The following is a 13,181-nucleotide window of genomic DNA, read 5'->3' on the forward strand; positions in this document are numbered from 1 at the left end:
TATAGTAAAATTAAAAAGAAAATATATATAAAATATAAATAAAATTAATATTTTAACTCTGCGTTAAGAAGCTAAATATTAAGATGTTTTGTCAGTTTTTGAGGAAGTGAGAAAGGTTAGTTGTATTTAATTAGTGTGTCACACCCATTTTCTTCTTTGCTTGAAGGTTGAAGAGAATGGATTAGTTAAATGATGTTGAAAGCCTCTGATGAATTTTACTTTTGATGTTAAATTAATATCTTTTATTATTTCAGCCATTTACTCATCAAGCCATCTGATGGATGAGTCTAGAAGCCCTGTTTGATTGGGTTGATTAGTTTTGAAGAGAAGAGGAAGAAGGATGTCGGAGTTCATGCTTACCCTTACAGAGGGCCGGGAGGTGCTTTGATGCGCTTCAAGAAAAGAAAGTCACGTTTCACATTTCAGGAGGTTGAACTGCTGCTCAGTGAGGTACAGAAAAGGCGCCATATTCTAGTTGTAAGTCAAACACTTCTTATTTTCATATCACAAAATTCAGAAGGATCTGAAGGGCATGTCAATTATGCTTTGCATATGTGAGGGAAAATAATTTAATGAACTCACGATTTTAATAGGAAAGTTCAACCGGGGCATTTCGAAGGATCTGAAAAACCCGCACATGGGCGGATGTGACCGCACTTATCAATGAGGTCAGTGAGTGTCATCGAGAAATTATTGAAGTCATTAAGAAATGGGCAGACCTCAAATGCGACACCAAGCGGAGGGTGGCCGCCATGAGGGCATCGGGAGCCACAGCCGCCCAGATCGCACAAGAGCTGTCGCCTATAGAAACTATGGTGCACCAGATCCTTCAGATGTCTAACCCTAACGTAAATGTGAGCAGTTTGGCAAATGATGACCAATGATGATGATAAGACGAGGACATTCCATGTCTCTCTGAGATACCACAAAGCTTCTCACACATGACAAATGGCAGGCCTCATTCATTTGGTTTGCCAATGCCTCCTCTCTTCCACACTAGTATCCCAGGCAAAAGTGATACCGAGCTTCCTGCACACATGATGTTCAGTGGTGAGTTCCATTTTTATTTTATTTAAATTAGTTAGGTGATTTATTACTGAGAGTTCGAAAGGACAAAATATAATACATTGTTACTTTATTGAATTGATAGATTCATCATCAGTGCCTCTAATAGATGTCCAGACTGACACATCAGAAAAGGAAAGGTAAGAAATAATGCAGAGAGACTTGCCACACATTTTGATTCTTTTAATTGTCAATGGCATGCTTTTGTATCTCCGTCAACTTGTAAAAAATAAATTACTTTATACATTAGATGTGAATACCTTTTATGATGAGCATGTTTTTGATTAATTCTGAATAAAATGTATTTTTGTGTCAAAGTAAAAAAATGTCAGGGAGGTGATACTATAATCTTTATTTTGTGTTAGGCATAAAAGATTTGCATTATATTAGGGGTGCATGATAAAGATCGGCAAATCATTAATGCGCATCTCGTCAGTAGACCCAGTTCTCTAATCAACGATATAATTCCATCAGGTGTGTGATTTCACATGGAGCAGCTGTTATTACACAGAGCCGTTGTTAACTGACAAGCTGCACAAATAAATGCTATAATGAAGGTGGATTTGTGCAGCTTGTCAGTAACAACGGCTTTGTGTAGTAACAGCTGCTCCATGTGATCACCATAGACCATATAAAAACTAGTGGTGGGCTGTTATCGGCATTAACGTGCTGCGTTAACGCGAGACTCTTATCGGTGATAAAAAAAATATAGCCGTTAATCTATTCTCAAAGTGGGTTGGGAGCTTGGACTTTCACCTTGATATTTTATACACCGACTGGCTGAGGCCAGCCTAAAAAGATGCTCAGACAGTTGACGGGCCACTGCTGCGCATCGTCACGAAAGCTTATCTTTTCACATGTTTTTACGCCTTACCGCTTGTCGATTTAAACATTAAAGCATCCAAACACAAGATGCGGAAAAGCTGAACAGAGTAGCTGGTTACTCGCGGTGCGCACTGTGTTCGGTGCGGGAGAGAGAGAGTGCCACGTATCACGGACAGCGACACTGAACCGAGCTCTCTTCTGAGAAGGAAAGGTGTCTCAAAACACTTGAACATCGAATTTGCTTATTTTTGCTCTTGTGCCGACAAAATATGTCAAAATATCCACCTGGAAATTAATGCTCGAAAAAACCATCAGTTATTTCTTAAGTGGAAGTAAACAGTTGAGGAAAAAAATGGCATTGTATTATATTGGATGCGTTCATCGCCTCTTAAAGTGACCGCACTAATTTAGCTACTGGCTGCTGTAATGTTAATCCAAGAAAATGAAAGAAAGAAAATCACTCACTGCTCTGACTGCATTACTTTGTAGTTTTAACAGTCAAACCAAAAATTTATTCAACACCAGGTATAATTTTTGATATATACAGCGAAACTGTAATAATGTGAGAAATGTTGAAGGTGTCTGAATAAATGTAGGTTTGATTGTATATTTCATTTTTACATTGAAGACTATCCAGTGCTATTTTACATTTAATTATTTGGTTTCTGTACCTTGACACCTACAAACTTGAAAAAGACTTAAACACATTGGTGTGAAACAGGCGTAAGGTTGTTTGCACCTTGTGCAATGTGGAATTAGTTTACAGATTTTTCAAGCACTTTATGATGCATTTTGGAAACGGGAGATGAGCCCCTTTTCTAATGCACCACCTAGCTTTGATAAACCCCTTCTCAAAGACTTATTGTTTGTCATTTTATTTGGGTAACACATATTCTGAATACCTTCGGCAGAATTCGAATGAGCCATTTTAATATAGATTAATATAGATTAATTTCAAGATCATAGTGAGATTAATCTAGATTAAAAAGAATTAATCTATGCCCACCACTAATAAAAACATGGACATATTGTCCGTGGCGTCACTCGTAGACTCCTGAAGAGCGTTTTAGACTCCTGAGAAACTGAGCTCCCGCTGATCTCATGGTCTCCAAAATCGTCAAAATACATTTTTAAATAGGCGCAGTCTTTATAAATAAACCGCATATTTGAGTTTAAAACAACTACATTCTCACCTGAAATACTTTTAAAACTACATTTAATGACACGATAACTTTAATATTTAGAAAATTATCAGAATAAATGTTGGTTGAAATCACAATGCTGCATGAACGCAACTGAACGCAACAGAAGCCTCTCTCATGATGCAAATCTGTGTCTGTTGTGAAGTGAATTTCACGCGCGAATAAAGCGAATTCCATGCACAAATGAAGCCGAATAAACTCAAAATGTTCAAAGCATCCAACTATGCGCAAATACCATGATTTATTCACATAAGTTGCATCTGCTGTGAACGCCCCATAACACTCCCTCAGTGAGGTGCTCGGTAGAGAGGGGCGGGGTCAGCAGAGCTCATTAACATTTAAAGGGAAATGCTACAAAATGGCTTGCTCTGAAAAGAGCTGTTTTTGACGCTAAAAAGGGTGTTTTTTACACTACCATTGAGAAATTTTAAACAGTCTTATGTTACAGACTTTTCATTAAGACCCTAAAGAATCATATCCAACTTGGGGAAAATGGGCATTCGATGATCCCTTTAATTGACCATAATGTTTTATATATCCATTTAATAAAATAAACCAATCTTAATTAATCTCTTTCAAAATATGACATTAATGTCTAAAATTAACATGTTTCTTATCCTTCCAGTCAGTAACATGCAGTTTATTGAACAGAGAAGCAAACCAAACCAGAATCCTATTGGTATTACTGGATTCCTCAGTCATCCTATTGCTGAGAAGAGCCATGTTCGAGAAAAACCTAATCACAACACAACATTTAACGGCCCCTCATCTTCCAGTATCCCAACATTTGTTGCACCTTCTGCAGTGGCCGCCTCATCATCACGTTCCGCTCCTGCTCGGCTCCCTCCCCAACCTGCTCCTGTGGAGCCTCGCAGTCTGCAGGAACATTTATCCCAGAGTGCCTCGCTCAGCCTGCAGGAACAGCAGGCCACCACACTGCTGATAGGGTCGCTGTCTCGCTCACTGGAGTCACTTGCAGAGTCGGTGCAGAGATTGGTTCACACCCAGCAGCAGTTTTCACGTGACACCTTACAGCTGCAGCGTGAAACACTCCACGTCCTGCGTGATTTCTCCTCCAACGCCTTGACTCTCCTGCAGGACAAGGTCAACGGACATCCATAGCTTTATCAGCAGCTACATTTGGAAGCAAGTTACAGAAACGGTGAATACGGATAGCAAAGAAAATACAATAAGCTTGAGGATATAGTGACACTAGAGTTTATGGCAATCTCTGAAAATGTTTTAAGATTTATAGAGCTGACAGGACTAAACGTTTTCCATATTTATAACATAATAACCAAAATAAGAAGCATTAGAATCTAAAATGGGTTCCTTGTAGAGTTCCTTGTATGTACCGATGACTGGGTCTTATAAACTGTTGGACCAATTATGTGCTGTTTTACAGGTAATTTAAACGAGCAAAATAATTGACTGGTAATTTAATATAATTAATTATATTTGTGGTGCTTTTTAATATATTGCAAAGTGACCATTAAATTGGCTGCTTTTAATTTATGTTATATTATTAGATTTTTCTTTATTTAGCTGTGTTATTCTGATGGTTCTCTATGTTTTACTTTTAAATCGGTTTCTGGCCTGCTGTATATGTTTATGTTCTTTTAGCCAGGTGCATTATCTGTTTTAAGTTGTTTCTCTTAACTTGAATTTCCAAAGACTTTTTTTCTCCAGATGTGATTTTAAATTCTGATTGAAGGCACATTATCTTAGCTGTAGCTCCTATGGACCTGTGAAAAAAAGTCTCCTGCTTTAAACCCCAATGTAAAGGAAGGAAATAAAAAATATACATTTAAGTATTAACTAAAATGATACAAATTTTTACTTGCTGCTTTTCTTCGTTCAGATTAAAGGAATAATTTACCCGGAAATTATAATTTGTTGATGATTTTCTCAACCTCAGACTATCCAAGTTGTAGATTAATTTGTTTCTTCATTGGAACTGACCTTGAGAAATTTAGCATTATGTTACTTGCTCACCAGTGGATCCTCTGCAGTGAATGGGTGCCGTCAGAATGAGAGTCCAAATAGTGGACTCCTATCAATTAATTTCCTGTGAACTAATCATTTAAGTGAACTAATCTTTTAAGTTAAAGAAAACAAGGATAAAGGTTATGGCTACCATATGTAATTTTTTGTCTGTTCAGTAGCACAGCAATCATTATCAGGAAATACAGAACGTTCAAACTGTTATACAACATTGGCTAGTTAATGCCACAATAATATGATGGTTAAACAGACCATCACAAATTTTTATCTAACATGTTAAACTCAAAGTGGCAACCTATGAACATTTATGTAGAGACAAAGATTTATATAATCTACTTTATATAATTTGTATTATATTATACAGTTTGTCAACAGATGAAAAAAAAGAGCTCCAGGGGCTTATGACATTGTGACTAAACGTTTATTCTTGAATTTGCACTCTCAACAGTCATCTCTGTCTAGAGGAATAGAAAAATATCCACTAGATGTCTCTCTTGCACTTTTGTTTTGAACAATAAATTGTAGTAAAATTCTACTCAATTACAAATAAACAAGCAGAGCAATGAAAGACATTTTGAAATGTTGTAAAACATATCAGCTAAGTAAGATTTATTAAAAGAAAGGAATATTAAGATGTTAAGGATAGGCAATCCTGACTGAAACTATGCCATCTTGTGGTCTCCCCCAATAAATGGCCATTTTTCTCCTTATTTTCACAATCCTCTTCATCTGTTAGATGGTCTGCGGAACCCTCAGGGTATTTCGAACAAAAATATGAAGATGTTGGCATAGAGAGAAATAGTTTAAAAACTAAAATATATCAAATAATTTCATGCACCTTATACAAATAGTTTGTGTTAGCTTTACTTAATTTTCTTTGCGGTGGTCTGAGTTTTATCTGCGGATTTAACATGCAGTAAGATTTAAACAAGATTTATGAAAGAGACAAATAATTGCCTCATAAAATGGGTAAATAGTCAATAATTAAACAATAAAGTATGTACATAAACTACCCTTACTCAAGATGTCAAAAACATTTGACTTTTTTTTTCATTCTCCTGGCCTATTATGAAGATTCTAAAGAGACATTATTTTCTAATTAAAATAATACAGTGATTATAAGAAGCACTGTAAACATGTTTTTTAGTTCGTTTCAGTAATTTAAATAAAATAAAACACAAAATTGTTACAATTGTAATATTTATTTTTTATTTATTAAAATATATATTTAATATTTTTATTTGCAATGATTGGCGGGTTTCCAGTTTCCAGCAACCCTGTAAAGGTAATTCACACACACATTATAATTCATCAGTTGCACTGCAAAGTTATATTGGTGATACATTATAATATATTATTTGTATACTTACATATTTTGCTTTGATTTCACCATCTATCATGCCATGCTCAGATGTCTGTGTAATTCACATTTTTTCTTTAAAAATAAAATATAAATAAATTTATAAACACATAATTAACAGTATATATTATATACTACATCAATTACAGTACTGATGAAAGGTTTGGTTTTCTTTAATTTTTTTTTTTGTGAGCAGTACTTTTTATTATTACAAAAAGTTCCTATTTCAAATAAATTGTTATTTTAAACTTTTTTCAGCATTAATATCAAATTGATCAAAATTTGAATATGATAATACAGAAAACATTTATTCTTAATTACTGATTTAAATGTACTATTTTACTGTCTTTTTAATTTTTGAACAATAGTACACTTATATTGGTATAATTAACCAAGTTAATGATATTTATTAAATCAAAAACAAAATGACTGTTCAGGTTCAACATGAGGCTGCACAAGTTTAAAACAACACTATGTACAGAACAGTGTGTTGTACCTCATGCCATTCCAGCGTCTTTACAGGAAGAGCCAGGTGACAGAGCGGACAGGTGCTTATCTTATCCAGGCCCATGCCAATGTTTCTGTCTCTCTTCACCTTTTGCAATGATGAGAAGGAGAAATCTGCAGCGTCTGGAGTGCTGTCATTTCCAGGACTGTGGTTTTCATCCTCTTCCTCTGAGTCATCATCCTTGACGTCTATAAACCGTAAGGACTGTGTGCAAAGCATCTAGAAAAAAATAACTAAAGATTTAACATATTTGAGGTGTTAAAAATACATTTTCATAATCACGTTAAAACTACATATTATTTTTATTGACACATTTTTACCTTGTGTTCTTTCAGCTTGTCTGAGGGAATGTACTTCAGACAGTTTTGACACTGCAACATAGTCTGCTCTGAAGATAAGAGATATGACAAATGCCAGCATTTTACATTCACAATTTGTCTGGATACCTTAAAATATGCAGAACCTGGCAATACTAAGACCTATAACATATCTATAATATTTCAGTCTGATCATGTCATTGACTAACCATCTGTGTCAGAAGTATCATCCTCAGGGACAAGGTCCTTTGATGTTGTGGGGGTGTTAGTAGAGCAGATCTGAGCATGATCAATTTGGTCCATTAGTTTAATGTACCGGCCACAGTCAGAGCAGCGCTCTGTGCGACTCCCACAGGACACTTCGTGCTCTTTTAGATTGCTCAGAGGAAGCTCAAGCTGACAAAACTCACAGATCTGAGGCCTCTCAGAGCACTCATCTTTCTGTAAGTGAACAACAGAAACAACAAAGGAATAAGTGTGAAAACACTCTAAGAGAGTGCAGCCTCAGACATAACATTTTCACAGTGTGGGACTGAATATTCACCTCATGATCCAACAGATGCCTTTGTTCTATCTTTTTATTGCACATCTTACATTTTACCTGTGAGACATAATGAAAAACGAGACCACTGACATGGTTTCTCAGAGGAGGAGATTACAGCGATGAGTAATAATCATGTCAAGTGGAAAACGTGTAGTTGGAAAATTAATCCCAAATAATCTGTTGTGACATAAAGGGCCAAGGGCCTGTAAAAAGCAGCAAAGTGTTAACCAGTGTTGAGTGGTGTGGTCCTGACCTCTGTGTGCTGTTCGGTTTTATGCTGCTCCAGTAGATCTCGAGGCACGGTTTCATCGCAGTCAGGGCATATACACAGAAACCTCTTACAGTGTGGTTCGTGCAGGTCATAGTTTGCCTTTGCCACCTCTTTTTTGCTGCATGAAAACATTGGAGAGACTCTTTACAGAGACTGGAGAATGGAAAAGGTGTTATGGCACTTCAAGGAACAGTTCACACAAAAATGTGAATTCTGCCATTATTTACACACAAGCATGCTGTTCCAATCCTTTATGATTTTGTTTTTTTCTGTGGAACAAAAAATATTTTTTGGAAAATATCTATATCCTGGTCACTTTTATTTCCATATAATGAATGTAAAGAGGGACTGGGGATGTAAAAAAATAAAAATAAAATAATAATACTAAAATAATAAGCAGTTTTTCTTCCTGGGCCTTTGGGAGTTCATAATAGAAGCAGCTAATAGTCTAAGTCTAATTAGTAAATTAATCTTTTAATTAATGAGTCGGTTGATTAGTTCACAAAAAGGTTCTCAATGACCCAGTCACAGGTTAAAAGTTACATCGGCCTGTTTTCGCATAAATCTATAATATCGCTTGAGGAGACACGTATGACACTTGTGTATGGCGCGATTGCGGTATTTCACGTACAGAATTCAGTCCCCATTCACTATAAAGTGGCCAGGCTATCCTTGTAAGATGTACTTGCTGTGTTCCCCGAAGAAATAAAGTAACACATGCAGGTTTGGAAGGACATGCACGTGAGTAGTAAATGATGCTAGAAATGTTGTTTGTACTATTTCTATAACCTGAATGTGTTGTAGCTAGCAACAGGCTTCAGCCCGAGAGTGTTTACATCACTCTCATCACTTACAAGGTAGCCTAATAGCTAGCGTTAAAATATTTCACTAATCTATCCAGCTCAATATCAGTGATTCAAATCTGTCGCCATGTTACACACAGCTGGTCCCATAGTCTCACTTTGTTTAAATGAGATTATCGATAACAAAGGTATTATTGTTGATTAAGTAGAATATGTTTTTGTTTTCGAGATTTTGTTGTTGCTGCAGAATATTCTATGTAAATGATCTTACACTCGACGAAACATTTTATAATACAATACAGTAACTCTGTGCGCTATAATAACAGTAGGCTACATTATAAAACACTCACCAGTGAGTACATAAAACCAGTTCTACTTCGTCCATAGTTAGAGTGAGATGACTGGGTTACTGTGTTGGGGCTGATGGCTCCTAAATAGAAAGTGAAACAGAAACTTAAGGTGTCGTAAAGAAGTGTCTCTCTTTGCTAAACCTGTGTTGTTTTCAATCTGTAGCCTACAACATTGCCTTTTGGTGTGATGAAACAGTCAGCACCATAGTTGACATCTTTAATGGTGCAGCATATCTCATATAATATGATTACCATAACTCCTATTAGACTAGCCACTGATAAAAGAGAACAATCTAGTTCATGACCTCATGAAATCTATATTAGATTTAGATCAGTGATAGTAACACAATCCTGTGATGTTGCTTAGTTGCTATAGCCCTACATGTGGGTGTGTGTGAATATACAAGATTTTATTGAGCTGTTAGTTTTGGAAAATATTTCTCTAAATAATTGAACAAGGCTTTTCTGACAAGACCTCAGAGACATCAGCAGCTAATGGATGTTTGTCAGCAGAAACAGCACAGAATCAGACAGCAGTGTCACGCCAGGGGAATCACAGTAATTACGGTATTGAGTTTTGCATCTTCTCTCTTGCTACAGATGGCTGTGGACAGGGAAGTTTACCCAGACTGGTTCATTCTCTAATTCCTGAGTGGGTAATTTGTCACCTGCATTCTCTGATCAGAATTGTGATCAGCATTAGAGCTGCTGCAGCCAAATACACAATATAGGGTAATCAGGCCTGATGTTGTTTTACATAAACAAACAAGTTATTATTGCGTAAGATTGTAAGCTGCAGGCCTGGACTGTACATTTCTGTGTGTGGGAGACTCTTGTTATATAATATTAAAGTTCACAGTTCCTCATTCCACCATTTCGACCAGCCAACAAAGAGCAAAGCAAATAACAGGGACGTTCGCATCAATTCAACAGTCAAAGAGTGAGGAGTTCTAGTCTTCCATCCTTAAAGGGATAGTTCACCCAAAAAATGAAAATTCTGTCACTAAGTAGGGTGTACTCACACTAGGCACGGTTGCCATGAACCGGGCCCGAGTACGATTGTCCCCCCTCCCCACTCCCCCTCTGGCCTGCACTCACATATAGGGTTTCAGCATTCGTGCCGGAGCACGCTTACGTCATTATGGTGCGACGGTTTCGGGATAAACAGGAAGAGCTGCGCTCTATGAACACAATGGAGTGCATCGCTCTGTTCTCTTTGTGGATAATTTTGTGTTGTTTGGTCGACAGCCTGTTGTTAAACAGATGTGTCGCCTTAGTGACGCGAACATTTACGTAATACCAGCTGAAGTGCAGCAAGGACTTTGCAGTTTTTAGTTTTTTTATGCGTTTTGCACCTCTGCCGTAGACCAAAGCGACCCTTTCCCTGCCATGTTGGTTTTGGAGCGTCGCTAAACCGTGATGCAAAGCGTCCTTTTCCATGCCCCGGCACGGTTAGCACTCACACTTCATGCGAACCGCGCCCGAGTCCAACTGAACTGTGCCCTGGCCCACCTCTTCCAAGCGGGCCAGGGCCGGCCAATCGAGCCGCGCCCGGGCATGATTCGGAGCACTCACACTAGTCAAACGAACAGCGCTTTGGTGGTCAAACGCACTCGGGCACGGTTCAAACTGGCAGTGTGAGTACACCCTAACTCACCCTCAGGGTCTAGGTCAGCACTGGCGCCACCACACACTTGCGTCATGTTACTGCCATGAACGCACATCCACAAGAGACACAGTACAGGTGAAAATGTGGAATAAAATGGTTATTTTTGTTTTCTTTAAGCAAAAAAAATATTGTAGCATCGTAACATTACAGTTAAACCACTGATGTCACATGGACTACTTTGTCGATCATCTTGGTACTTTTCTGTGTCTTGATCTTGTAAGGCCCCTTGTTGTCTATGGGAGGGTCTTGAAACAAGATTTCAACAAAAACATCTTAAATTGTGTTCCGAAGATGATTGGAAAGTCTTACGGGTTAGGAACGACGTGAGGGTGGGTAATGAAAGAAATTTTCTTTTTGTGTGAACAATCCCTTTAATATCTCACCACCTCCTCCTTCACCCCCCTTGGTGATTATATTATTAGTTTCTGATCTCTTTAGAGTTTCATAGTAGATCAAATTGCTTGTATGAGCACATTGGAGAGGACTTAGCTGTGTTTCTAAACTAAATATTGTTTTATTGCACTGCAAAACAATGTAACAGCAATTTCATAAAATGACCTTGGGATTGTTTTCAGTGTTATTTTGAGATAGTTATTAGGAGGATGCATATTATGCTTCTTATACTTTTTTATGGCAATCACCTTTCATGTATCCTATTTTAATAAAAATACATTTTATTTGATTAACACTTTATTGGCTTGGTTTCACAGACATGGTTTAGACTAAACCAGGATAAGGCTATAGTTCAATTGGGACATTTACTGTAAATCCTTTTTCATAAACGTGCCCTAGAAAACACATTACTGGTGTGCATCTTGAGCCAATAAAAAACGCACTGATATATTTTAGGATCAGTCAGTGCAAGTTTCTTGCAGTTGACACAGCTTAGACATTTACATTTTAGTCTGGGACTAGGTTTAAGCCTGGTCTGTGAAACTGGGGGATTATAAAATAAATTCAAAGTTAAAGATCAAAGTGATAAAAAATAAAGTTTAAAATGTGTATCATTTTATATAATAATAATTTAATTTATTATATATTTTTTATACAATAATGTATATAATTTTAAATGTATTATTAAATAATATTTTTTTCCTCTTTTCTTTAATCTTTCTGTCTAACATGTACTTATTTAAACAATGATTGAAACTTGGTATTATGAGCACTTCCTGTGTCTATTTGTCTCTTTAAGATCAGTCACTTGATGTGTTCCCCAATTGTAAGTCGTTTTGAATAAAAGTGTCTGCTAAATGAATAAATGTAAATTTAATTAGCATAATTTTACATGAAACCCACTTTAAAATTATAGTAAAAATACTTATATTCAAATAAAATGCATAACACAAGATGGAAATTAACGTATTAATTATTAAATGTAATAATAAAAGCAATACGTAATAAAAAACATTTGAAACTTAAAAACTAAAGTAAAAAAGATACATTTTCATCTTTCTTTAAAAATATTTAGAACACTTTATTATAGAAATTTAATTGATGCAATTCACGTTTATTTGTCTAGCCCTTTTCACTATGGCAGAAATTTACAGAAAGAATCATGCACATAATTATACAAATTACACATAATCAAACAGACAGTGAAGATTACTGCAATGATTATATGTTGCGATGCGATTAAACGTTGCGATCAAGCAAAATTTGTAAGTATTATATGTTGTTCCAGGGTTAGCATCATCTGAGATCTCCTGGAGGGTTGGCATCATCTCTTCTCAGGTATTCGCTCACCTCAGAACTTTCGCAAGGGTTGGATCCAGACTAAAATTTGTGTAATTCCTAGTTGCCTCGGGACAGAGAACGTTGAACGTTATCAGGAAGGCTATTACAGAGTTTGGGAGCCAAATATGTAAAAGCTCTAGCTCCTTTAGTGGACTTTGCTATTCTAGTACGTAATACCAAGAGTCCAGAGTTTTGTGACCTTAGGGAGCGGGATGGATTGTAGCATCTTAGAAGACTTGTTAGGTACGCAGGAGCTAAACAGTGAAGGGACTTATGTTATAAGCAAGTAGTAATATTTTGTAACTGATGCAGAACTTAATAGGTAGCCCGTGCAGAGACTTTAAAATTAGGGTAATATGATCATATTTTCTTGACCTGGTAAGGACTCTAGCTGCTGCATTTTGGACTAACTGTAGCTTATTTATTGAAGATTATATTAATTGTATGAACAGAACATTTTTTAAAAATGACCTTTAAATTGGTGTTAATATGACTCCAGACCATCTCATCCTGTTTTTTTTGCCATATA

The 13,181-nt window shown here is 36.5% G+C and overlaps 2 protein-coding genes across 2 annotated transcripts; one reads left to right on the forward strand and one right to left on the reverse strand.

Moving 5' to 3' along the window:
* Nucleotides 1-897: 897 nt before the first annotated feature.
* Nucleotides 898-4,978, forward strand: LOC113073609 (uncharacterized). Its single transcript, XM_026246421.1, has 3 exons — nt 898-1,050; nt 1,151-1,202; nt 3,716-4,978. The coding sequence occupies exons 1-3, from the start codon at nt 942-944 to the stop codon at nt 4,212-4,214; spliced, it is 660 nt and encodes a 219-aa protein (XP_026102206.1). The 5' UTR covers nt 898-941; the 3' UTR covers nt 4,215-4,978.
* A 1,496-nt stretch (nt 4,979-6,474) lies between these two features.
* LOC113073607 (XIAP-associated factor 1-like) lies at nt 6,475-9,335 on the reverse strand. The gene is made up of 7 exons (XM_026246420.1): nt 9,250-9,335; nt 8,079-8,214; nt 7,826-7,882; nt 7,491-7,722; nt 7,285-7,352; nt 6,953-7,183; nt 6,475-6,531 (listed from the first exon to the last, which is right to left on the reverse strand). The coding sequence occupies exons 1-7, from the start codon at nt 9,282-9,284 to the stop codon at nt 6,493-6,495; spliced, it is 798 nt and encodes a 265-aa protein (XP_026102205.1). The 5' UTR covers nt 9,285-9,335; the 3' UTR covers nt 6,475-6,492.
* Nucleotides 9,336-13,181: the final 3,846 nt, after the last annotated feature.

Source organism: Carassius auratus, unplaced genomic scaffold, assembly GCF_003368295.1.
Source record: "Carassius auratus strain Wakin unplaced genomic scaffold, ASM336829v1 scaf_tig00012499, whole genome shotgun sequence".
NCBI lineage: Eukaryota > Metazoa > Chordata > Actinopteri > Cypriniformes > Cyprinidae > Carassius > Carassius auratus.

Coding starts and splice junctions, on each gene's coding strand:
- LOC113073607 (XM_026246420.1), bottom strand. CDS start 9,284: ATGGACGAAGTAGAACTGGTTTTATGTACTCACTG. Junction 7,883..8,078: donor AAACCGAACAGCACACAGAG/GTCAGGACCACA, acceptor TATGTCTCACAG/GTAAAATGTAAGATGTGCAA. Junction 6,532..6,952: donor AGACGCTGGAATGGCATGAG/GTACAACACACT, acceptor TTATTTTTAAAG/AAAAAATGTGAATTACACAG.
- LOC113073609 (XM_026246421.1), top strand. CDS start 942: ATGACAAATGGCAGGCCTCATTCATTTGGTTTGCCAATGCCTCCTCTC. Junction 1,051..1,150: donor TGCACACATGATGTTCAGTG/GTGAGTTCCATT, acceptor TTGAATTGATAG/ATTCATCATCAGTGCCTCTA. Junction 1,203..3,715: donor ACTGACACATCAGAAAAGGA/AAGGTAAGAAAT, acceptor TCTTATCCTTCC/AGTCAGTAACATGCAGTTTA.